The sequence below is a fragment of the Lampetra fluviatilis genome, chromosome 34 (assembly GCF_964198595.1).
Source record: "Lampetra fluviatilis chromosome 34, kcLamFluv1.1, whole genome shotgun sequence".
In the NCBI taxonomy this organism is placed as follows: Eukaryota; Metazoa; Chordata; class Hyperoartia; order Petromyzontiformes; family Petromyzontidae; genus Lampetra; species Lampetra fluviatilis.
The window spans coordinates 5,243,868-5,267,846 of NC_136308.1; the positions used below are offsets into that span (position 1 = coordinate 5,243,868).

Below are 23,979 nucleotides of genomic sequence, written 5' to 3' on the forward strand. Positions count from 1 at the left end.
TTTCTCTACTCACTGGTAGAGGAACTGAGGAAGACTGCCCTGTGATTTAAATTTAATTTCAGGATTTCAAGTCAAGTGAAAGGTTCTTTCTTCTGAACATGAGAAACGATGCGATCTCCATTATCGGTTCTCAGATTCAGAAGACAAACATCAAATTGCATGTCCGAGAATATATTTTGCAATTTGCACATGTTTTTCGGAATTCGTTGACGTGACCCCCTGTAGTCACTAGTGGCTGATAAATACACCATTGTTATAAATGCACCATTGTGTTAATTTAAAAAATAACAACTTGTTGTTAAGTCAAATCAACGGTTCCTATATTCACCACAACTTAGAAATGTATTACATATTCATAAATCAAACCATGACCCTGAATTGCCACAATCAACTTGTGGCAATCAATCATCAAACTGCAAGAAGGGGGGATTGTGGGGAGGGGGGGGGGAAAGGAAGGCCCAAGTCTACGAATCCACACGGCTTGTGAAGGCCTGGGACAAGAAATAACCCATGCTGGATAATGTTGAACTTCTTTCGCACCCTACATAGCCAACCGTGCTAATCGTAGGTGCCGGGTTAAGGGAATCAGAGGTGCGGGATAATTCCATGAGTGTCCCAGCATGGTTTGGTTCCGGTTTATAATCGTCAGAGGAGCTCCCATGTCCACCGCTGTGCCCCCTTGCGTCATGCATCACCATTGAGAACTTGCGGGTTGGAGTGCTCCGTCCTGATTGCTCGATGCTGAGGGGTGCCCGTGCGAAAGATCGCGGCGTCTTCCTCAAAGAAGTCGGCCAGTAATCCCGTGTACAGCTGTCCGTCTGGCCATTGATGGGTTCATAGCACAGGGGGGACAAAGGGTTAGTAACACAATCACGATGATGGCAAAAGCGCCAGGTTACATTTCGAGATTCGAATGTGGCTATGCTTGGGTCGTTTCGGTGATGTGTGCGACACTCCACGCAGCGGGATTGTCGAATTATTTAAAGAGTAGGGTGCAATTGTTGCTCCCCCAGCATTGTGTGTGTGGGCATAATTTCAAGCAAAAATCTTCAAACAATAATTGCTTTGAGGTGCAGGTATTTCAAAACTATAAATTAATCCAAACAAATTGCTGATGATTACACTGGTCAACAAAAAATATAAAAAAAAATTCTGGCCTGTACTTTTGCAGCTGTTTTAGATTAATTTCAGGGTGCTGATTCCCAATCTGATCTCAGATTTGCTCTATCACATCTCATTTTATGCTATCGGCATACCCCATTTTCATTGATTTTACCCAAAATTAACTCTGTCACTTATGATTGCAAGTTGTTGCGAGTCAGTGACTGCTTTAGTGTTAAAATATGGTGCTGTATTTTTAGGATAGTGTGTTTATAATATAATTTTATGTAGATATCCACATTTATTTAATATTTTTCATCTGCAGTTTTTATTGAAAATGCAATATTTGATATCTCAAAAACCTGATGTGATAGACAAAAACTATTGCCAGATTTGGAATCAGCACCCCAAAATTACCTTAACACAGTTATAATACCTTATGCCAGAAAAAGCGTGTTGACCAGTATTAATGGTCAGCTCGGTGATTAACGACTATTAATTGGTTGCAGCGACAAAAGTAGAATTTTTTAAAATCAAATTCTTGAGTTGATGGTCACTTCTTCTCCTCTGCTGCCGACGCTGTCAGGAACTCCTTCCCACCAATCATCTGTGCCACTGATTATCTGCCCCCATTTAAGCGCAGGCTCAAGGCTTCCATCTGCTACTCTCCCTTTGGCTGTCTGTTCTCTCTAAAAATAAGAGTACATTATTTCGTACAGAGGAGTAGGCCAATTGCCGTCTAGAGGTGCTCTCTAGAGCCCCATTTATTTCGAAGCCCTTCAGCCATGAGTGGAGTGAGCAGGACTGCACCTGTAACTTCCACCTTATATTTGCCTCCTTGTTGCCTGTGACAAATGTTCAACTGTTTTGTACAGCATTTTGGCATGCAGTTGTATTTAGTCATCATATAATTATACACTATAAATGGTAATTGTAAGGGGACATAAAAAAGTGACCAAACAATCATAACAATGGACTAAACATAACAATGATTTTTTCCCTTGCTATTCCCAATGGATGTAATCAGTCCAGTTCCCATGCTGCAACTTGGCAGTCTCAAATTAATGTGTGTATTTAACTCTTTACTGGTTATGGGCTGGTTTGCAACTCAATATCAGCTCATGAAAACAGTTCGTTCACATTTTGAAAGCACCACACCGTAAAGTATGAATTCCAAATCTGTCAGCCAATCTCTCTGCCCTCTCTCTATGCAAAAAATGGGCCGTTGCCAAAAATGTAGCCTACATTTTTCGGACTCATGGACTCCGGTGCAGTTGCACCGCCTGCACGCTCTATATCTGCGCCACCCCTTGCCGATGTTTAACAGCGCACGCTAACACCGCGATGACGTATTCTCGCTCAGGCCCAAAGCCAAACACCTTGCCCTTCTACGGTATTCTTTGGCGACGATGTTCACGGCCGCATTTCATCCAGTGACTCGCGTGCCCAATTCGACGAACGGCGGCACAGAGCGAATGTGTGCGGCGGACGGAGGGAAGGAGCGCTGATATATTCATGACCCGGGGGGAGGGTTCTGAGATGAATTGGGGAAACGTGGCTGCTAAAATTCACGTCGGGGCGCACGTGAAAAAAGATTATGACAAATGCGGCTTCAAATGTGGACAGCTCTTTCATGGAAGCCGTTGTTTGTGAAGGGAAATGGCTTCTGAAGGAGAATGTGCGCGGCCCCGGGGCGAATTCCCCGTTATTTGTGTTTCAACCTTAATTTAAATTCCACAAACACAGAGATAATTGCGACCGGTGCATCACACGACGCGACGATTACACGGCGACGCGCACGCTCGCTCGAGACACACATGGACATCACTTCCTTGGACAATTGTTGTTCGCATGGCAGGCAATGCGATTGTACACATTTGTCATGTAAATGTATGTTTTTTACATGTAAGTAGAGACCACATTTCCACGTCGTTCTGTACATACATGTAGAAATATTAGTAGCCGGTCGCAGGTTTAGCCTGCTTACTTTTAACTTTGGTATCACATTCCATGGGAGGCAAATTACTTGGTTAATGGTCGATGGTTCACTAATTAATTTAGAATTAAATATGTTTAACCATTTAGCATGAGACAAAGTAATTTGGAACTCAGGCTGAGCCTCCCCCATGAGTGAAGCAATCAACGTATGGGCTACAATTTGTTGGGACACCAAATTCTGAACAATGTCATGAATTTTGTTGCTGTTGTTATAAGCAGCATTGACTTGACTGCAATTGTTCTAGACTTCCGTTGTGTAGCCCTGACTGAACCCTATTAGAATTCACATCCGTTAGCCGCGGCCAGGGATCAAACTCAGGTCAACGGGTTCAACGGCATGGTGCACGAACCGATGCTACAGTTCCCCCCTACATGGCTATGTACGGCGCGAAAGAAATTCAACGCGCATACATAATAAAATAAGACATTGTTTAAATGCATGCCTATACAGGCCACCATACATCAATAGGGTTTACCGTTGGTACGGCTATTTTAGTACACACAATTGACAGGAAGGACAAGATCAATGGGCTCGCATAATGCGCATGCATAATGTACGTTGACTCATTAATCCCCCCCCCCACTTTGTGCAAGAAGAGTGGAGAAGCGTGGTCACCACGTCTGCGCCTCTATATGAGGAACGAAACAGGTGCACTTCTCCACAAATCTGGCTGTCGCCTGATGAAGCTGATTGTAATTACTGGCGAAACGTCGTACTCGAAATGTAAATGTTGTGGCTTGGCTCTCCAACACATCGGTGTGCTGTACTAGTAACGAATTGGCACGTTCTGTTTACGTGACAACCCTCACTAGTTGGCTGTGTCGGGTGGTGGCGGGTTTAACAACACATTTATATATTTAAGCGATCTCATCCAAAAAACTCTATTATGGTACATACATTGCAGTGTTTGTAAATAATGCTCACCAGGGGTGATATTACACTGGTTGTCTGGCCTATTAACTAAATCATGTTGTTGTTGCAACAACTTGCAAAGGGAACCAACAGGCGGATTGCACAGCAGATCGCGTGATTTGTAAACGCTCTGCCGGAATTCACTTTACCAACTACTGTGGACGCAAATGGCTCCTTGGGGCCAAAGGGGCACCTTCCTTGTCCATTCTCAACGCTCTGTGGCTCCAGCTTGAATGTGTGGTCCTAAAGGTGGGAGACATAACAAGAGCACACGACCGCATTCATTCACCGCTAGTGTTTGCGTTTGTCTTTCCACTGCGTTGGCGCCTTGCAGACTCATGTCAATATGCACTGAGCCACTGCGACAGCTCTGAAAAGAAAACGTTCGTCGCCGCGTCGGTCACATCTAGACGCGTTAGGCGCTGCAAGATTTTTTGCTTGTACGTTTACGATCTCCTCTTTTTCTCGGAACCACAACCCTAAAGAGCATCAAGACACGAAGTGTGTGTTTTGCCTGCCGTCTGAGTCATCACACATTCTTAACTTGGATTTCACATTCCAGTCCAACATGTTAAATAAAAAAAAGAGTGAGAAAATTGTATCCACTTAGGCATACAGACTTTCAGGCAAACGTGGTGATAAGAGCACAAATGTAAGGAACGCACACCACCCAGTGCCCACCCACCAGTACAGAGACGCTTAGATATATTGTAGGAGGTACTCATTTTAGGTTGAGTTGACCGAGGGGAGGCCAAGGTCAGACCCACGTACCCATTGCCACTGGTGGTGGACATCACAACCAGCAAAATAACCCTCGGGTAGCAAGGATCACGGGAAGAGTGTCTAATCCAATACCCCAACAGATAATAAAGCGCTGTTAGCAAACACCTATGAAGGCCGGCACAGCGCACGGAAAAGAGTGGGTGGCCAGCACCACGCCAGACCGCCTTTGTCTCCCTCGTGGCGAAGTTTACTCTAGGTAATCATTTTGAGACTGAGTCGACCTAGGGGAGGCCCAGGATCGGTGCAGATAATTGTCACTGGGTGTTGGCCGTGAGTGGAAATCAAACTCGGGTCGCCGGGTTCGTAGCGCAGCGCGCAAACCGCTCCGCACTCGCATGTGTGTGTCATTATTTTCAGAAAGGCTTTTAGCCTTTCTAAAAATAATTAAATGGGTGATATGGAATATAACAGTGCAACGAGTATTATCACCATATCATGGCAAAATACTGCAGTTTTACGATCTTATCTAATATATATACATAGCTAGTCATGTGTGAGTGAGTGAATGATATGCATTTTTTTGTTTCAGAAGGGCTGGAATTTGGCACAAATATATGCTTATAAGTACAGTAGATATGTGTTGTAAACCTAGTTGTATAAGATTTTGTATTTTGAGATTCATGGAATTCAATTACGACACGAGCTTTTTTAAAGAAATAATATATAGAGATTGTTCTGCACACCAACTACTGTGGGTGAACAGTTATAACGTGTTTGTTTTTTTAGCTTATACTGGTTAAGGTTTGTATCTAGGACTGTGGAACACTGGCAAAACACAATAGTACATCGAAATGACGTCAACATTTAAATTTTAAATGATAAAATCTTAATCTTCGATTTTTAAACAACAGCAAAATTGGGGGCCTGAACAATAACATTTAATTTTTGTACACTGGGCCCGTACAAAACTTTTGTACGTATGTCAAACTTATGTTGCACCATACGAAGCCAACCGTGCTAATCAGGGGGGAAGGACGACATAAAACACATTCCTGCGGAGGGAGCTGGTAGGAACGTTGGGTTGCTCGGTTAATGGCCAGGTTCTTAGGTTTTTTCGGTAAAGTCACGTAGGCGGGCACAAGCCGGCGTGAGTAGGGTTAAACGTTGAGTTTATTTTTGATTAATTTTGATGTTTTACCTACGTGACTTTACCGAAAAAACCTAAGAATATGAATCCTTGCAGTCACGAAAGCTTCAAATCTAGAATTAATGGCCAGGGTCAACGGCGGCGTGGTGTATTCCGCAAATATGACTGACTGTGAGGGCGGGCACAAGCCGGCGTGAGTAGGTTAAACGTTGAGTTTTATAAGGGCACCACGGGGTGACCAGCCCCTCCCTACCCAGCCCCACCCCTCCCACCCCCCACCCAGCCCCACACTCCCCACCCTCCCCTCCCCACCCAGCCCCTCCCCACAATCCCCACCCAGCCCCTCCCCACCCTCCCCTCTCCACCCAGCCCCACCCCTCTCATTTTTGGATGCACGACGGACGGACACAATAATCTCCTGTGGGCTGGTGTAACCAGGAGGTTCCTACCAGTATAACTAGGAGGTTCCTACCAGTAACAAATATCTGAATCGGTCCTGGATGTTGAAAACGATGTTAAACCCAAATTACACTTTTTTTTTAAAGCTACATTCTGCGAATACTTTTTTTAGAAGTGTGACCCCCAAAGCCAAAATAAAGCGGGTGACGCTGATTACCAAGTAACTCATCGTGTGCACTGTCCTGCAGCAGCAGCAGAAGCTGCCTGCTTATGTTTATTCTTACACGGTATTTCTTTATAGCCTGAACAGACTGTTGGGGCAAGTGCTGTTAATGATCACCTATGAAGGCCGACACGGCACACGAGGGGTTGGGGTGGCCAGCACCACACCCGGCCACCTTTGTCTCTCCAGTGGCGATGTTTACTGACCACACCAGGTACTCATTTGAGGCTGAGTCAACCTAGAAAGAGGCCCAGGACCGACTCAGACAGTCGTCGCCGGCGTTGTGCCATGAGCGGGAATCGAACTCGGCTCCCCGGCTTTGTAGCGCAGCGCGCCGACCGCTGCTACACGACCGCTCCCCACACACACTCACATCCACACCTCCATGCGTACATACAAAATGACCCCTCGCTGTCAATTCTGTGCAGAGGTCGCAACCGGGTACCCGATACCCGTACCCTACCCGATACCCTTGCTACCCGTACCCGGCCAGGTACGGGTACCCATTTGCGACCCTGGTGCGGCCGGGTACGGGTACGGGTAAGGAATCAAAACCCGTTTGCGACCTCTGGTTCTGTGGCACCGTGGTTGCCAACCAATGGGCCACGTCACAACGTCCAAACAACCAGGAGGCACACAGAGTCGCTCGACGCAGCGGCGGCCGCGGGGCTGACGACGTTGGCGGCAGCCAGACTGCCGCTCTTTGATTTTATCTGTCGATCGCAGGCGTTGCATTCGACCCCAAACGACCGGGGGACAACTCTCTCGCCCACCCTGGGGTTCGCCCCGCCTCCCTCGGGGTCAATGCGCTCTGACCCCACGCAATTAAAACAAACCGATAAGCGGGACCTGCTACCGCCTTTGTTTTTCCACGGTGACCCACGCCGACTCGTCGACTGGGGAGTCCTGCTCGTGCAGGCTCCGTACGTCGAACGGAGGTTGGGAACGACCCGCGCACGATTTAAAATCCGTTCGATGATGCCGCAAGGCACGGGGAGATGTTCTGCGTAAGGTGAGGATCGATAATTATCAAGACTTTCAATTTGCAGAATTGTGGGTTTCCCCCCCCCACCCCCACACTTTTTGGCAGCCCTTAATCACAGCTCACCACAGAACCGATGACGAGCAATTTATTCGACGTAACTTATTGCGTGTGAGCTGATATTGAGACATTATTGGCGAATCCTATTATATTCACACAGTTTACTGCTCTCATAAGGATAACAATGGGCGTATTCTTCCACCACTTCTGAGTTACTCCTCTCGTCTGGGGATAAGTGCAGTTAGAAGGTTACACTCTTCACGTGCATAGAAGGAAGATTCTCAGATTGATTCGGGGCCGCCAGTGAGAGGAGCAGCGAATGATAGGGTCGATAACATGACCCTCACTGTCGTGTTTTGCTTCATGTTGGCAATGTTGACTATTTTTGTGTCCAAATATCTGCCAGGTGTTGAAATTGCAGCGCAATTTAAATTAACCCGCTGCACATTGACTGCTATGCATAAGGTTAATCTAGAGCATTAATCTATTGGACAGTAGCTGTCGATTTATTTGAAAACTGTATTTTTTTTTATTTGTGATGTCGTATACATGTTTTCAGAAAGCACAATATTTCAGGAGCATTTAATGAGCTAACGATAATCACGATATGACAATATTTTCCCGCACCTCCGATTAGCACGGTTGGCTACGTACAACGCGAACGAAGTTCAACATACCTACGTCCGTACATGTTGCCAAGCAGACAATACAATGGATCTTATCATCATCGTCATCACGATCCATGGGCGGATAGCCCATAGGTGTCCACTGCACATTTCGTCACTTGTTTCTACTTTGTTCTTTCGGTAAAGTCACGTAGGTAGAAAAAATAATAGATCACGACGTTTCGATCGCCACACAAGCAATCGTCACCTGAAGATGATTGCTTGTGTGGCGATCGAAACGTCGTGATCTATTATTTTTTCTACCTACGTGACTTTACCGAAAGAACCAAAAAGTATGGATTCCTGCAGTCACGAAAGTTTCAAATCAAGATTGTTTCCACTTCTCTCTGCCTCGTGCGACATATTTCTGGCACCGATCTCTTTACGTCATCGCCGAGCCATTCTCCGTGAGGTCTTCCTCCTTCTCTGCTCAGCTGCTGCTGCTGACGGATCTCGTATCGTACGACGATCTCGTATCGTACGACGACATCGAAGCATGGACCCCGTGTCGCGGCGATCCAGGCTCTGTGGAGTCGTGTTGTGAAGGGGACCAGTGCTGGATTATCCTCGTAGCAAAGTAGCTGCACATGCTATGGGCATCGCACTTTCAAGGGCCTCGCGCTAAATGCTTTCAAGCTATCAATTCCGGTTCAGTGATTCTGCACTTGCTCTATTACTATAGTACTATACTGCCTTCAATTTTTTATGAACGACTGGGTGTTTAAGATTGGCGATTTGCCGTATTATCCGACTGTATAGCAAATGAAAAAATACAATTACTTTACTACGCATTTTAAAAACTTTTTTAGATTTTCGTTTTTTTTTTTTATTTAGGGCCCCTCTATAACATATGCTACAGGCCCTGCAACGAGCTTCATCCGGCACCGGAGGGGAGGGATGGAGGGAGGGAGCACTTGCCTCGGCCTTGCGGCCTACGTTGACGAGTGCGCACAACGGGTGGAAGGCCCCCGTGCCGCAAGCCAGCAGGTGCGTCTGGTTGAAGGGCTGCAACACTCGCACAAAGTTCGAGCACTCCTCCTGAAAGAGACAAAAGGGTGGGGGGGGGGTCACCGCATAACCCGCCCCGTCCCCCATGCAGCCGTAAATACCGACGGTCCGAGCAAGTCCTGACGGCGTAGCGCCTATTCGAGGCACCCCCACAAAAAAGACACGCACGCAGTGACGGATGAAGCTGGCGCGGGGCCTGTAGCATATGCTATTAAGGGGCCCTAAATAAATAAATAAACACAAAAATATTTAAACACAATTAGTTTACTTGCATGGTAAAGTAATTGTATTTTTTCATTTGCTATACATAATATGACAAATCGCTAACCTGAAACACCCAGTCGTTCATAAAAGTTGAAGGTGGTATAGTACTATAGTAATAGAGCAAGTGCAGAATCACTGAACCGGAATTGATAGCTCGAAAGCATTTTACAAGGGGCCCTTGAAAGTGCGGGGCCCGTAGCAACACGTGTAGCTACTACACGTGTAGCTACTACACGTGTAGCTACTACACGTGTAGCTACTACACGTGTAGCTACTACACGTGTAGCTACTACACGTGTAGCTACTACACGTGTAGCTACTACACGTGTAGCTACTACACGTGTAGCTACTACACGTGTAGCTACTACACGTGTAGTAGCTACTTGTGCTACGAGGATAATCCGGCACTGCAAGCAACGTCAGTCCGTAAGGGTAAGTGCTCTTTGTGAGCACAAATTAATAATGTGAACACGGATGCACACGTGCATCGACACAACACAGACAAAGCACCCCGTATAGTCTGAAAAGGATTTTGGGGGCGAGTGTTCGAAGCGAGCGCCTATGAAGGGCAGCACGGCACACGAGGGAGTGGCATGGCCAGCCTTTGTCTCCCCAGTTGTGATGCTTATATACTGGACCGAGTTCTCGTTTAAGGCTGAGTTGACCTAGGGGAGGACCAAAACCAGTTCAGATAATCACAAATATTAGCCATGGCCAGGATTTGAACACGAGAAACTAGACGATCACCCCCAGATGCATATAGAGTATATATATACATATATGTATATCAAGAGTGCTTACTACATTACTTAAGGGAGCTGGAGAGTTTACACCAATAAATATTTATACATTTTAAAAATTTGATAATCCAGAAGAAACCAAACCATCAGCCTTCATATTTTACATTAAGTAAAAAAAATAGTTAGTCAAATAGGAAAATAGGGGAAGAAAATGTTTCCAGAATAAAAGTCAGCCAGTGAAAACAATCTAATTTCTTCCATCTCTGTGACTCAATGTAAATTTGTCAAGAAAATGTATTTTTATTTTTACTTAATCAAACTGCTGAGCCAGAATCAAAGTTGACTTCATATGGTCTGAATATGACTAATCAGAGCCATTCCACTACTCTGCTTTAGGAAACATTTTAACACAGAAGACAAAATCATTCTGGAACAAATCTTTGCAGGTGGCCATCGGCAAAGATGCGCGGATCTTATGAAGACCGTCATGGGGCCTTTTACAGCTGTGGTTGAACAGCTGCGTTAACATCCTTTGCGGGAACAGCACGCTTAAACGCAGCATATTATTAGTAGCCTCATGAGGACCTGAACTGTAGAACTTCAGCCTCGGAGAAAAGCGATTCCCCAACTAAACCTGCAAGCTGTAACCAAGCGTTCAGTGAGATTTTTTTAAAATCCAGTTCTGGTAATGTATCATCGGGGGGGGGCTAAGATTTTTGAGGCTTGAACTTGTTAAACTTGGGTTTTGAGGCAAATTACACGAGGCCTTTAGACCACCCAGTCCGGCCAATATGAACTTTCGGTATGTATCTTCTCTGAAAAGCCAAAGAAAACACGCTCAAAGATAGACTTTGGGAAAAGGACCACCCCCTTCTCGCGGTGCGGTGTGCGTGGCGTGCGCAAACCCCACTCGCGCGGGCAGGTTGCGCGAAATGGTTGATATTTTGTCCCAAATACGAGAGGCAGAAATGTAAACCAGCCCGTGCGATTATACTCAGAAGAAGAAAAAACACCGTGGCACACGCATTCGCCGTTTGATATGGCGGGACGCTCACGGGCTTAGCAGACTTAGCAAAGGTCTTCAAACACACATTCTCAACAACCAAAGTTGTACACCGCTAAGGGGGGGGGGGGGGGGGGCGACGACACAAAGCCAACCTCTGCCTAAACATAAGCCCCCTTCTGTTGATAGCGAATTCGCCAGGAATTCCCCCCCCTACGGTGTTTAGATTTGCCGCCTCACTTTGATGTTTTCTACATCCACATTTTACTGCAACGGAGCGTCGACGACTGTGGTCTGAAGCTGCTGCTGCTTGCGAGAGCGAAGGTGACCTTGACGAATACATCTTTGGGAACATCTTCTTGGTTCTTTCGGTAAAGTCACGTAGAAGGGAAATAATAATATTATTTTTCGATTAAAAGTTTTCGTGACTGTAGGGATTAATCTTCTTGGTTCTTTCGGTAAAGTCACGTAGAAGGGAAATAATAAAATAAAAAAAATAAAACATAATAAAATAAATATTTTAATATGTTTTATTTTTTATTAAAATAAAACATAATAAAATAATTATCACGACGTTTCGACAACAACGCAAACGCCGCTTGCGTTGTGGCCGAAACGTCGTGAGAATTATTTTATGATGTTTTATTTTATTATTTCATTATTTCCCTTCTACGTGACTTTACCGAAAGAACCAAGAAGAAGAATATTATTATTTAATTATTTCTCTTCTACGTGACTTTACCCTGCAGTTACGAAAGCTTTAAATCGAAATCCTTGGGAACGTTAAAGATCCCTCGTAAGTTTTTCAACAATGGTCGTCTCACGTGCGTGCAACAAATATGTTTTTCCCACACACCAAGGGAAGGGTTTTCCTCCTAACGGGCGATACGAAGTGTAAAATGCGGCATTTACAGTTTAAAATCAATAAATAACGAAATAACTTCCAAATTTAACCCAGCACCATGGACAATTTTCTTGCATTTGGGCTGTGTTATGTCCACTGGTGCGCCTGTGCACTGGCAAGGCACTGAAAGGTAGTAGCAGTTGTGAATTCCACAGATTTTCTGCGCGCACATTTCAACTGGAACTGATGGTTTCCAACGCTGCCGGCCGCGCCGATTCCTGGACTCTTTTTGAGGCCCAGAAGAGCCATCTGCAAATGCCCAAAGCACCAGAGCCAGGCTTTAAAGCCAGGTAATGAATGGTCATCTCTGTTGGGCCCAAATTCACAGTGACCCCAAGAGACAACACCTGAAGCTGGCTATTTTATGAGCACATAGCAGGTCATTAGAAACCACAAAACACGTGTGTGTGTGTGTGTTGCCCTATTGTGTGCAAGATCTAATGAGCGTTAGGTAATCAAATCACTACCCGTGGAATGGTTCACCCTCTATCCCCCTGGTGATTTAATGAATTATTGTGACCAGGGTCATGATCCGATGTATATATCAATAAAAAAACTACATTAACGTGAAAGAGAGAATATTTAGTGGCTGCCTGGGTTATGTTAACCAATTACATCAAGCGTATCAATGGGAAAACATAAATTCTTACGCACGAAATTCCATGCACATATCACTGCGCAGCATGGGCGTGCACATCGATGAATCAATGGTACATTCCATGAACTGCCACTATAAACATCTTGTTACTTTCCTCTTATTGACAAGTTCACAACATATAACGATCATACTATTACTATGTATACATTTTTATATTATTTTCAGCCCTTTGTTACTCCACGGATGGATGAATGCCTCCCCATTCCATGTTAGTCATGGATTTGTTTGACCGTAGGTCACTGTGCTAGTCAGTGTAGGTTCGTTACGCTAGAAGGATGTGCGGGACCATTTCAGATTTCACTTACAACTGATCTTGGTTATGGTAGGGAGCCCAGCCAATATTGGCGGGTTCATAGTGTTACAACCACTGAGCCACCCCATATCTAAATTTCATCATCATCATTATTATTATACAGCACTCTGGATTTGCATTTCGATGTCCACTAGAACAACGGACAGCCACTTTCACTTTAACCTACGCACAAATTGCTACACTTACCGTGAACATGTGTAACCCCATACGGAGTAATTGGAGGAAGCGATATTTCTCTTGTTTTCCTGCCCAATTTACCCTCTGCCCCCTTTAATAACAACCAGCTACTGGCAATGCCGACCGCGCGTGTGCGAGTTGCCTTTCCCGGCCACTCACGTGCACGTCTTTCCCCTTCAGCTCGCAGTCTTCTCTCTGCTCGCCAGTGCAGGGCCATGAAATCTGTAACAGTTTTACGAGCGCCGACACAACAAGACACGGTCTCAAACAACATATATTTATTGTACTTTCCAAGGACGTCAACTTAAACACAAACGAGGAGTTGAAGATTGTTTTGCTTTAAAGCTGCATTGCATTATGCGGCTCTCAACAGATGTTTAAACGAGCTTTCAGTGGCTATATTTAAAAGTTATACGCGGCACACATTAATGTTTGCTTTAACTTATTTTGTTAGCGCATGTGTCCCAAATGTGCCATATGCATCGAGGCATATAAAGGCTTTGAATGTTTTTTTTCCCCCTTTGAAAATGTATTGGGAAATTCAGTTACCATTTCATGAACGTATATGCATTCAATCTGTTACTGTTAGTGGTAACATGTAACGCATCTAATGTGCACCACAACAGAATTACACAATTAGCAAACAATAACAATGCATCTTCTGTAATTCTGGTCAACTTTGTTAGAACGATGCATTCTTTCAGGAGTTTTTTTTTCTATCATCATTAGCCATGGTCAATCAATCCCCCAGCTGGATGAACAACTCCCCAATCCGCCACCATTCCTCATGATCCTGCAATGTTAATAGTTCATCTATCAAGCACTTACACACGAACTAATTTCATTGCTCCATCGACTCAGAACGTACCCTCGGACGCATTACATTTTTTGGCTGCCACTCCGTTATAATTATTGTTATTCGTGTATTTTCTTCTGTTATACAAAAAAAAAGAAAACAATGGCAAATGTTGTGGTGGTAAACTTGCAAGGCGGCCTCTTCCCACAGTCATAGGAACAATAGCGAAGTCAAACAGGAAGTGTCCAGAACGGGACACCTTCGGGTGGCCAGGAACAGACCAACAGGACCACAGCTGCCCTCATGTGGGAAACGGGTCACAAGCCTAAATATACTGCCCAGAAATAAACTGTTTGGGGGTATTTATAACGTACGTCCAAGGCTGCCAAATTGTCTGGCTTTTTTGTTAACATTCAGAATGATTTAGAATTGCACTGATGTTTATACGCATCTAACACTGCGCAAACACAGTTTCCATCCACGTGTTCATTGGATGTGCAGTGCCAAACAATAACATTTGTGCGTTGCTTTTTGCAAATCGTTGTATAATAGATAACAAAATAAAAGTAATGTATGGTCCTTTGACACCCCCCACCGTTGGATCAATGAGTCTTTCCTGCACTCTGTCAGTAAGGGGGGGTCATTTTCCCATTCTCGTAAAGCGGAGGCCTGGACTGGTCAAGATATCCACTTGCCAATGAAGTTTGCTGTGGCTGGGAATTGAACTCAGGTTGTCAAAATCATAGCACAGTACACTCAACCACTGCACCACCGCTTCCCAATAATAGCAATAATAATTTGTTAATCATGAAAAGCTTTAAATGAGTCCCAAATCTTTTGAAAAAAGGTTTCTACTTTGGGAAGTTTGCCAGTTTTAGATTATTGCCCAGGCAGGTGGGTGTCTCTCAAGTGAGGCCTTAATCTCTAACCTGATCCACTAATCCCACCTCGCCATCGCTGGCTTACAGTCTTGCATCATTGTAACCAAACCTGCCAATCACTGGGTTCCAATTATATTTGTTAGCTTTTTACAAGTATGGTTTATTTGAGTAAAAACTCTCCCATAAAATCAATTACATGCCTGTAAGAAAAGCATACACCTTGAAAACCTTAGACAATGATAATTATTTACACCTTTATAATATTTTTGGTTCGTTTTACAAAATACATTCATGATGCATTTAAAACAACATAAACAGAAGTGAATGTGATTTGTGTTCCTGGAAATAAATATTTCAAACTACCTGTAAACCCGGCGATTGTCTTTGTAGATTAGGAGTCAGGGCGAAATCTGTTTCTGAAATGAAATCCTTACATGTGCATTCCTAAAGTTGTTGCCCCAGCCGTGGTGATTGTAATAGCAGTCACCCCTACCTGCCCCCGCCACTTTCAGAGGCAGATTTTCTGAGTGGCTTTGGAAGCACTCAAATTCAGGTAATTATAGTGTGATTGATGTACTCAGGAAAACCTGGATATTTAGCACACGTCATTTGCCCTTGATGCTACCACACCTCGCAATCACTTCCTTCCTTCTGCCGGATCCCACAGGAGTTGCACAGTCGACACCCGACCTCCAAGGTCGCTTTGCTTCCCATTTGTTGAGGTGCGTGAGTGGAAAGACGTGGTCCTGCCATATGAACGTGGCGTTTCCACCATTTTATCAGGGTTGTAGGCAGGAGATGAGTTCCACGCCCTCACGCGTTGAAACTGGAAGCCACCCTGACTTTTGGGTTTTAACTTTCTCTGGGCTACTGTGGCCTCCAAGCTTTTGGCAATGTCCTGTTGTCCCTATCTTAATACTCGTAATTTATTTTTGACAGAGCACCTATTATTCCAGAGTGCCTTAGAGTGCTATACACGCGGCTCACATCACATTATCATTGCAAACATTTCAAAGGGCACCCCCAGTGGCAGCTATCTCTGTGTGGCACTAGGAGACTCAGCAATTGGCCTGCAAGTGGGCATTAGTCAGCCAGCAGGGGGGGGGGGGGACGATGATTGCTATGTGTAAACCCAATTGAGTAATTTAACATGTTACTGAGTTGTTAATATTAGGTAAGTTAATATTACGGTTACATACGATTGCGTTTAGTTTACATAATCAAACAACTTAATCGTATCATGTGGATTATCTTCCAGACAACTGATGAAAAGAAAATTTCTTGAAATGTCACGCAATCCGTGACGTAGTTTTATCCTGATGGAGATGCACATTCACCCTCTGAAGGAGTAACAGCTAAAAATAAACGCTCTCATGGTGTGAATCTTTCACGTGTGAGCCAGCACGATTTCTATCAGGTTGTTCATCTTAACATGTGAACACACTATAATTATATGAAATCGCATTACGTTACTTGTAATGCACAATTATTAAATCACACGTTGTTGACAACGTAAGGGGAACAGAACAATGCCGACACCGTGTCGAATCACCGCTGCACCACAGTAATAATCAAGGGTGTCACATTGAGACATTTGGCCACTACCATTAATAACGTGGAAGGAAAGCGGAGAAACCACACACATACGAGTGGAGTGAAACTGTCATCCCCTGGCCACCTCGCAGGCCCCATCGGTGCAACTCGGTGCTGGTGGTCGTCTCTTGTGCGTTTACCACCCAGGATCAAACCTGCTCAGGGTGTCACAGTGGCGAGATGTTAACTACCTCGCCTGGTATGCAGGAGGTCCCTGGGTTCGATCCCGACCCTGACACCTGAATATTTGTAGTTTGCATTTTCTCACCGTAGTCGCGTGGATTTTTTTGGCCTTCACATTTAGAAACACGCGTTTGGAGTATTTGGCTGCTATACATTACCACGTGATGAGCCACTTCGTCGAGCGATCATTTGTGGCCAGGTCGCTTCAGAAAACGAGCTACACAGCTCAGTGGGCCTGACCTGGTAAAATAAAATAAAAATTCGTTATCGCCAATCCTGCTCAGCGATAACCCTCCACGGGGGGGGGGGGGGGGAGATTGTTGGTAGGCGTAGCGAGTGGCTGCGGGGCACGTGCCTCTCGGTAGTCGCTGTGCGTGCCGTCCAGCGCCAGCGAGTAGACGCGGTCTCGCGCGCCGACGAACAGCCGCTCGTGGTACTCGTCCAGCAGCGCGGTGCTCAGGTCCAGGCCGGAGGCGCCGTGTCCCCGGAACGAGGCCACGCGGCCCGACAGCCTCGCTTCTGTCACCCGAGCGCAGCGTGAGGACCACGTCGAGTTCTCGTCCATCGGGGTGACACGCGGCAATCATCGCCCCCCCATCCACCCCACCCAATCCACCACGCGAGTGCGTTCTGGTGGGCCGTGCAATGAGTCACATTGTGCCCGCACGGAGATGACCTGCTCCTGGGAGGGGTTGCCCTTCGAATGTTTGAGAAGAGATGCGATGTGAGTCGCTTGGCGCGAGATATCCCGGCATGAAGGGCGCTGAATTCGAAAAAAAACCGAATCATTGTTCATGATTAATATTATTATTGACACTCACATGGCGGGTTTGCCTTGGAGCTAACCTGGGCATTATTTCTCACCTCGTATTTTTTGGAACGCTACAAGGCTGGCTTAGAGCAGGGATTGTCAGCATGAGGCACTGCCACTAGCTTACAAGTGATGCATATACATAACCATCCGATATTATTGTCCCATGCATATTCCTATACTCCTACAAACAGGTTTGTATATATGATTGGATAAACAAAACGAGGTGAGATTGATGCGTTTGCGCCAAAATAATTCCCGGAATCGCGTTGCGGTCTATTTTGGTTCAAACGAAGCACTGGAGCTAAGCCTTGGTTAGACACATGGCCACTTTGCCCCCAGTGAAAGCTTAGGAAGGTTAATGGGTTTGGCGTGTTTTATGGGTGTCCATAAAGGACAAGCGGCGACAGGCTACCGAGCACGGTGCTGGGGAAGGGGGGTGGGGGCTGGCTGGTTAGGAGAAGGCTCAACATGCGCGTCAGCTGGGCAGAGCGACATCAAAGCACGACCCACAGGAGTGGAAACAGATCACGGGATAAGAGGCAGAGAGCAGCAGACGAGGTGGTGCAGCGAGAACGGCAACAGACGTGCCCCGGTCGGTGGCGAAACAACGACAAAAAGAGGCGACTGAAGAGGAATTGGTTACGTAATGTATACAAAAATATAAAGTGTATAAATCTATAAAAAATGTTTTAAAGTGATTTCCTGCTCGACGGGCGATGAGACATTGCTGATTATCTCCCCCGTAATAGAGGTTTTTTTTGGGTTAGATCACGTAAATATAAAGGTGTCGTTAAGCCCGCCACCGCCGCCGGACACAGCTAAATAGTAAGGTTTCTCACGTCAGCAAAGTGTTCCACTCGTTTATATTGACACCATCTAACCCAGAAAACCCTCGCTTTTGGATAATATTGGTCGCAAATGCCTACTACGTGTTAAACTGGTTATCTCCCGTTCACAGCGCGGAGTTCGAGGTGAAAACTTCTCAGTCTTGTTGTCGAGGGCGAGTCCATCCGTGGGACAACCACTGTTGAGCTTCACACAAAGTGGTACTAGTTTTATCGACCACAGAGGGTTGGTCGTCTGAGTCATCACCCAACCAGGCTCGCTCTACCGCTGAGACACCTGGCCACAGAGTAAAATGTGAACAAATTTTTACTAGTAGGAACCTCCTGGTTACACCACCCCACAGGGGATTATTGTGTCCGTCCGTCCGTCGTGCAGGGAGGGGCTGGGTGGGGAGGGGAGGGTGGGGAGGGGCTGGGTGGGGAGGGAGGGGAGGGGCTGGGTGGGGAGGGTGGGGCTGGGTGGGGATGGGCTGGTCACCCTGTGGTGCCCTTATAAAACTCAACGTTTAACCTACTCACGCCGGCTTGTGCCCGCCCTCACAGTCGGGCATATTTGCGGAATACACCACGCCGCCGTTGACCCTGGCCATTGACCGAGCAACCCAATGTTCCTACCAGCTCCCTCCGCAGGAATGTGTTTTAAATGTCGCCACGTATTTAAGGGCATCTGTCGCGTGGATAAAGCCACGTATCATCAAAGTGACTTATGAAGTAGTCTCTCTCACGTCGTCTTCCGAGGCATTTTCTGACACAAGGTGCATGGTAGTGCACCGCTAGCTGCAAGAGTTCCAAATTAAGATGTCGTCTTACGCCACACTGCCAATAGCACACTTCACATATCACTGTGGGGAAAACAATTGATACTGGAATCTCCATAATATTTCCAATAGTAGGAAAGTATTATTTTTATTTTAAGTATGTAATCCTAATCTACTGTATGCATACTATGTCAGTAAAATCAGTGGCCACGCGTATTTTAATGTACAAAAAGAAGCCGTAAAATTACTGCGAGCCTTTGTGAAGAATTAACACAAACGCAATTGTAATACTGCGTTTAGCGCGTTGTGCGCAAGCACGCAAAAAAGCCAACACATCCATCTATAACACTACCGTAATAGAACAAATATTATTTTCTCTTTTTCATAGCTATGAAGAAAGGCCATTTCCTGGGGTGTCACCTATTACATACATACATATATATTTCCATCTTGTAGGGCAGTACTTGATATGTGAACGTTGCCGTTTTGAAATTCATAAAAAAAACTCTAAACGAGCGGAAAAAAACAGACCTTTCCTAAAAGCAGAAATCTCTCGTCTAGAAACACCACGACACGCTAGCAAAGGTTGTGATGGCCTGTGAAAATACCTGCCAGGATAAAACAACTGGCACACGCGTTCACTTCCACTAAGAGCAGCCAGTCGCTTTAGCGCAGAGTTGCATGCTTGGCCGCGTACAGAAAAGAAGTCATCGTGACAGCGTCGAGATGTTTATATAGATGTGTGTGTGAACTCGTCCAGTCTGGCACAGAACAAACCGAGACGTGGGCTCTTGAAGGAGAAAAAACACACAATACCTCTAGATTTGAAGCTTTCGTGACTGCAAGGATTCATACTCTTAGTTCTTTCGGTAAAGTCACGTAGGTAAAAAATGAAATTAAAATTAATACAAATAAAACAATAAAAATCACGACGTTTCGGAGGCAACACAATTCTCCGTCATCAGGTGGGACCGTCACAGCCAGATTTGCTGCATAAAGTGATGGTCCCACCTGATGACGGAGACTTCTGTTGCCTCCGAAACGTCGTGATTTGTATTGTTTTATTTTTATTAATTTTAATTTCATTTTTTACCTACGTGACTGTACCGAAAGAACTAAGAGTACACAATACCTCACCACGCTCAAGTCCACGATTCAAAAAGTCAGAGCGATTTTCTGCTCGAATGAGCAACGAGACAGTGCTCACATCTCTCCTGCATATAGTCCTGAGCCAGTGGTGGACATTCCTATGCCTGGGGGCGAGTCCACTCGAAGGACAACCACCGCTGTTGTCTTCACCACACAAAATGCCAGTCGTCCTCATCGGCCCTGGAGGGACGATTGGGGGAGTCTTTATTTATTTATTTATTGCCATGGGCGGAGAGGCAACGCGGCTCCCAACCAAACTGGGCACCTTTATTAATTTAGTTTCAGTTCTTCTTGGTTCTTTCGGTAAAGTCACGTAGAAGGGAAATAATGAAAATAAAACATAATAAAATACTATATTTTATTATGTTTAATTTTATTTATTTTATTTCCCTTCTACGTGACTTTACCGAAAGAACCAAGAAGATGAATCCCTGCAGTCACGAAAGCTTTAAATCGAAATTTTGTTTCAGTTGTTTACAATTAAGTTGAAAAAAATATAAATTACCTATATGCGCCCGCGATTCCTCATGTGAGGGACAAAGCGAACACCCCTCCCCCACCCCCCCAAATATAGAAGTCAAACTCCGCCTATGTTTTTCGTGACTTGCTTACATTTTCTCTACTTTGCACTCCTATCGGCGTTTGATGTTGTAACTTGCTGATCCGCCCCTAATGGACATGTGTGAAAAAAGAGCTTTACAGCTCATCGGATTCCTCCACGAGGAACACAGATTCTGAGTCAACCCCTAGACCAAGATTCCAACTCGTGAACTGTTAGGCTGCGAGCAGTCCGCTTGTCCTACCGCCTGCTTCGTCATTCTTGATGAAGACCATCCCCGTGTGAAAGCGTCAGTTGTGTGATAAGGATCTTGTGTTCGTGGTGAACGCACATTTATAGATACAATGACGGTGAACATTTTAATAGAGAAAGCAACATTTTTATTTAAATGCTCTACACATCTTGCACCTACATCAATACAATTAGTCCATGTTTTATCGCTCTCATCTGTAAGATGTAGAGGCGTTGCTTCCGCAATGTTCAATCACCCGTTGAGATGATAGTTCAGGGGGCCATAACAGAGCAGTGGGGTACTTATACAAAGATCATTCTGTATTTTTCCTTCAGAAAATGTTTCACCAACACGCACTAACAAATGGGTGGTGAAGTATGTGTTACGCCCTAAACGTCGTGATTTAATTTAGTTGTTTTCATTTATTTTATTTTTTTACTTACGTGACTTTACCGAAAAAACCAAAGAGAATGAATCCTTGCATTCACGAAAGCTTCAAATCTAGAATGAATTGGTGAAGTATGGTCGAACAACTCCCACGAACGTTGCGGGATGGGGGAGGCCTTCATCCAGCAGTGGATTGACAAGTGGCTGTGGATTATGCGTATTACATTTTAGACGCTTTTTTTAATTTGAACACTGTTCATGATAACGATTATTTTGTTTATACTCTCTGAGGTTTGTTTCATCACTATTATGTGCAATGCGAGTTAGTGAAGAGGGGTTGCCAAGAATAGAGCAGATGTTACTCGCCATTGAAGTCAGCCGTGGCCGGGAATCGAACTTACGTTGGCGGGGTCCATAGTGCAGTGCGCTGACCACTGCAGCACCACGCCACCCTTGTATTTTATTTAAAGAGACAATGAATTTGGGCTCCTCGCTGATTCTACTCATACGAAGCACCCTTTACAAAGGCATGAGATGAATCACAACTGCACTGTTACATCCTAACTCAACAGCAAAATGTGTCTCAATACTGATTACGAAAAAAAATCCAGATACACTTCAGTTAACCGAGGACTGGTCGCAAACGGGCGCTTGTAAAAAAAAAGCTTCTCCCTGTTGCAGACCTAGCCAGAATACAAATAAGGCAGCACTAGAAGTTGGTGTTAGAGGTGGATTCTTTAAAAACTCTTTTGTCAATTGATTTCTGGATAGGACTCGTGTATACATTTTGACTTTAAAATTTCGTGACTGCAGGGATTCATATTCTTTGGTTCTTTCGGTAAAGTAGTGTATGCATGTTGTACTTCTTTCACACCGTACGTAGCCAACCGTGCTAGCTGGAGGTGAGGGGGGGGGGCAACAAACTAAATACAAAACGCAGTTCTACATAAATTAGTTTTCAATCCAGTGGCTTCCTAATGTCGGAATGAACAGCGGTCCAGTCGGCCGCAGACGCGTAATGCGAACGCGCGCGATTCAGTGGGGCGTCTTTATTTGATTGCTCGCCAAAAGCCACTGCGAGGACAAGCGGAGTTCGCGTGATGGTTTGTAGGACCATGCTTGACTCTATGAACAAAATAGTAAAACCACGACAGTCTATGCTTCTTCAAAGCAAGAATCGCAAAGCTGCACAATCTGTCTTCGGAAGTGCTCTCGCTGTAGCTCGCAAATATCGACATTGGCATATCTCCTTCACTTATTGCATCGATACGCAATACAAACAATTGCACATCGGGGAAGGGGGGGGCCGGTTGTCACCTGCCACGAACGTTAACCATGGCCGAGAAATCGAACTCAGGTTACCGGGTTCATACACAGCGGGCTAAATCCTGTGACACGCCTTCACCCCGAACGCACACTACACGTGCACGCCGAACGCATTGTTACACATGCCTAACGGCCAATGTATGCATCCTACTAGACGCGTCAATACTATGCACTCAATGTGCCCTGTGATGTCAGTGCATGTGTAAGACCTGTCCGCTCACACAATGCAAATCCATTTTGAGATGCGGTCACATTTAGACGTTACAGTACGTATGCCATACACAGACTCGCGAGCTACTGACGTAAGCCACGGGCTAGGAATCAAACTCAAGTCCCTGCCCCTGAGTTGATTTCGCAGTGCGCTGACCACTTCGCACCACTCGCTGCTCCTTGAAACTGGGAGATAATTATCAGGCGACGACGATGATGATGATGCTAATATTTTGTTTTACTCTGTAGGTTTTCGCGGTTTTGCTTTACAGCTCTCCTGTTTTCGGGTTGCACCCGTGGGTTGTCCGGCACGATGTCCGACGTTTTCGCCCCACGTTTATGCTCCAGTTGCTGCGAGGAAGCTCCCGGCACGCGGAGCCGGAACGTTGGACATTGTGGCGGACAACACGTGGTGCGACCCGAAAACGCATCGTAAAAAGAGACAATTTCTTGCACGAATCGGCAGCCGCTTCTTGCTCGCTGTCACCGCCGCATGCGCCTACCTTTGTAGGAGACGCGGAGTCGCAGGTTGTCTCCGCTCGTCTCACTCATCACGAGTGACCACAGCAGCAGGTTCATCATCAGCAGGGCGCCGTGCCCTGACAGTCCACGCCATCGCCCCATGACGCTCTCACACAGGCACGCGCACTCTCTCACTCCGACTGACTCGCTCGCTCGCTCCACTCACTCCCGTCTCATTCCAGAAGGCTACGGCGCCTGATTCATCCAAAAGCAGCCTCCTTCCTGGCCCACTCGCCCAAGATTGTGAAACCTTCCCCCGCCCCACCCCCCTCCATCACTCTCCCCTTCCCACGCCCGCACAGGGGATGAGAGTAAAAGGGGATAAGGGGGGGGGGTGGAGCAGTGGTGGTGCCGGCCCATTGAGCGGCGGGGTGGGTGTAGGGGGCTAAAAGCAGCAATTATTTTCTCCACCCCACTCCTCCGCTCCTTTCAATTGCGTGTATAGA

At 45.7% G+C, this 23,979-nt stretch overlaps 1 protein-coding gene across 1 annotated transcript in view; it reads right to left on the reverse strand.

Moving 5' to 3' along the window:
* The window catches only part of LOC144944312 (semaphorin-3G-like), a 40,071-nt gene extending 16,311 nt beyond the window's left edge, over positions 1-23,760 (reverse strand). Inside the window, exons 1-6 of the mRNA XM_078872376.1 lie at positions 23,515-23,760; positions 17,087-17,250; positions 13,438-13,500; positions 9,130-9,249; positions 4,162-4,255; positions 696-818 (exon numbers count right to left, since the gene is read on the reverse strand). Of these exons, the coding sequence (XP_078728502.1) occupies positions 696-818; positions 4,162-4,255; positions 9,130-9,249; positions 13,438-13,500; positions 17,087-17,250; positions 23,515-23,635 (685 nt within the window). The 5' untranslated portion in view covers positions 23,636-23,760. The remainder of the gene's footprint in view (positions 1-695; positions 819-4,161; positions 4,256-9,129; positions 9,250-13,437; positions 13,501-17,086; positions 17,251-23,514) is intronic.
* Between the last annotated feature and the right edge of the window lie 219 nt (positions 23,761-23,979).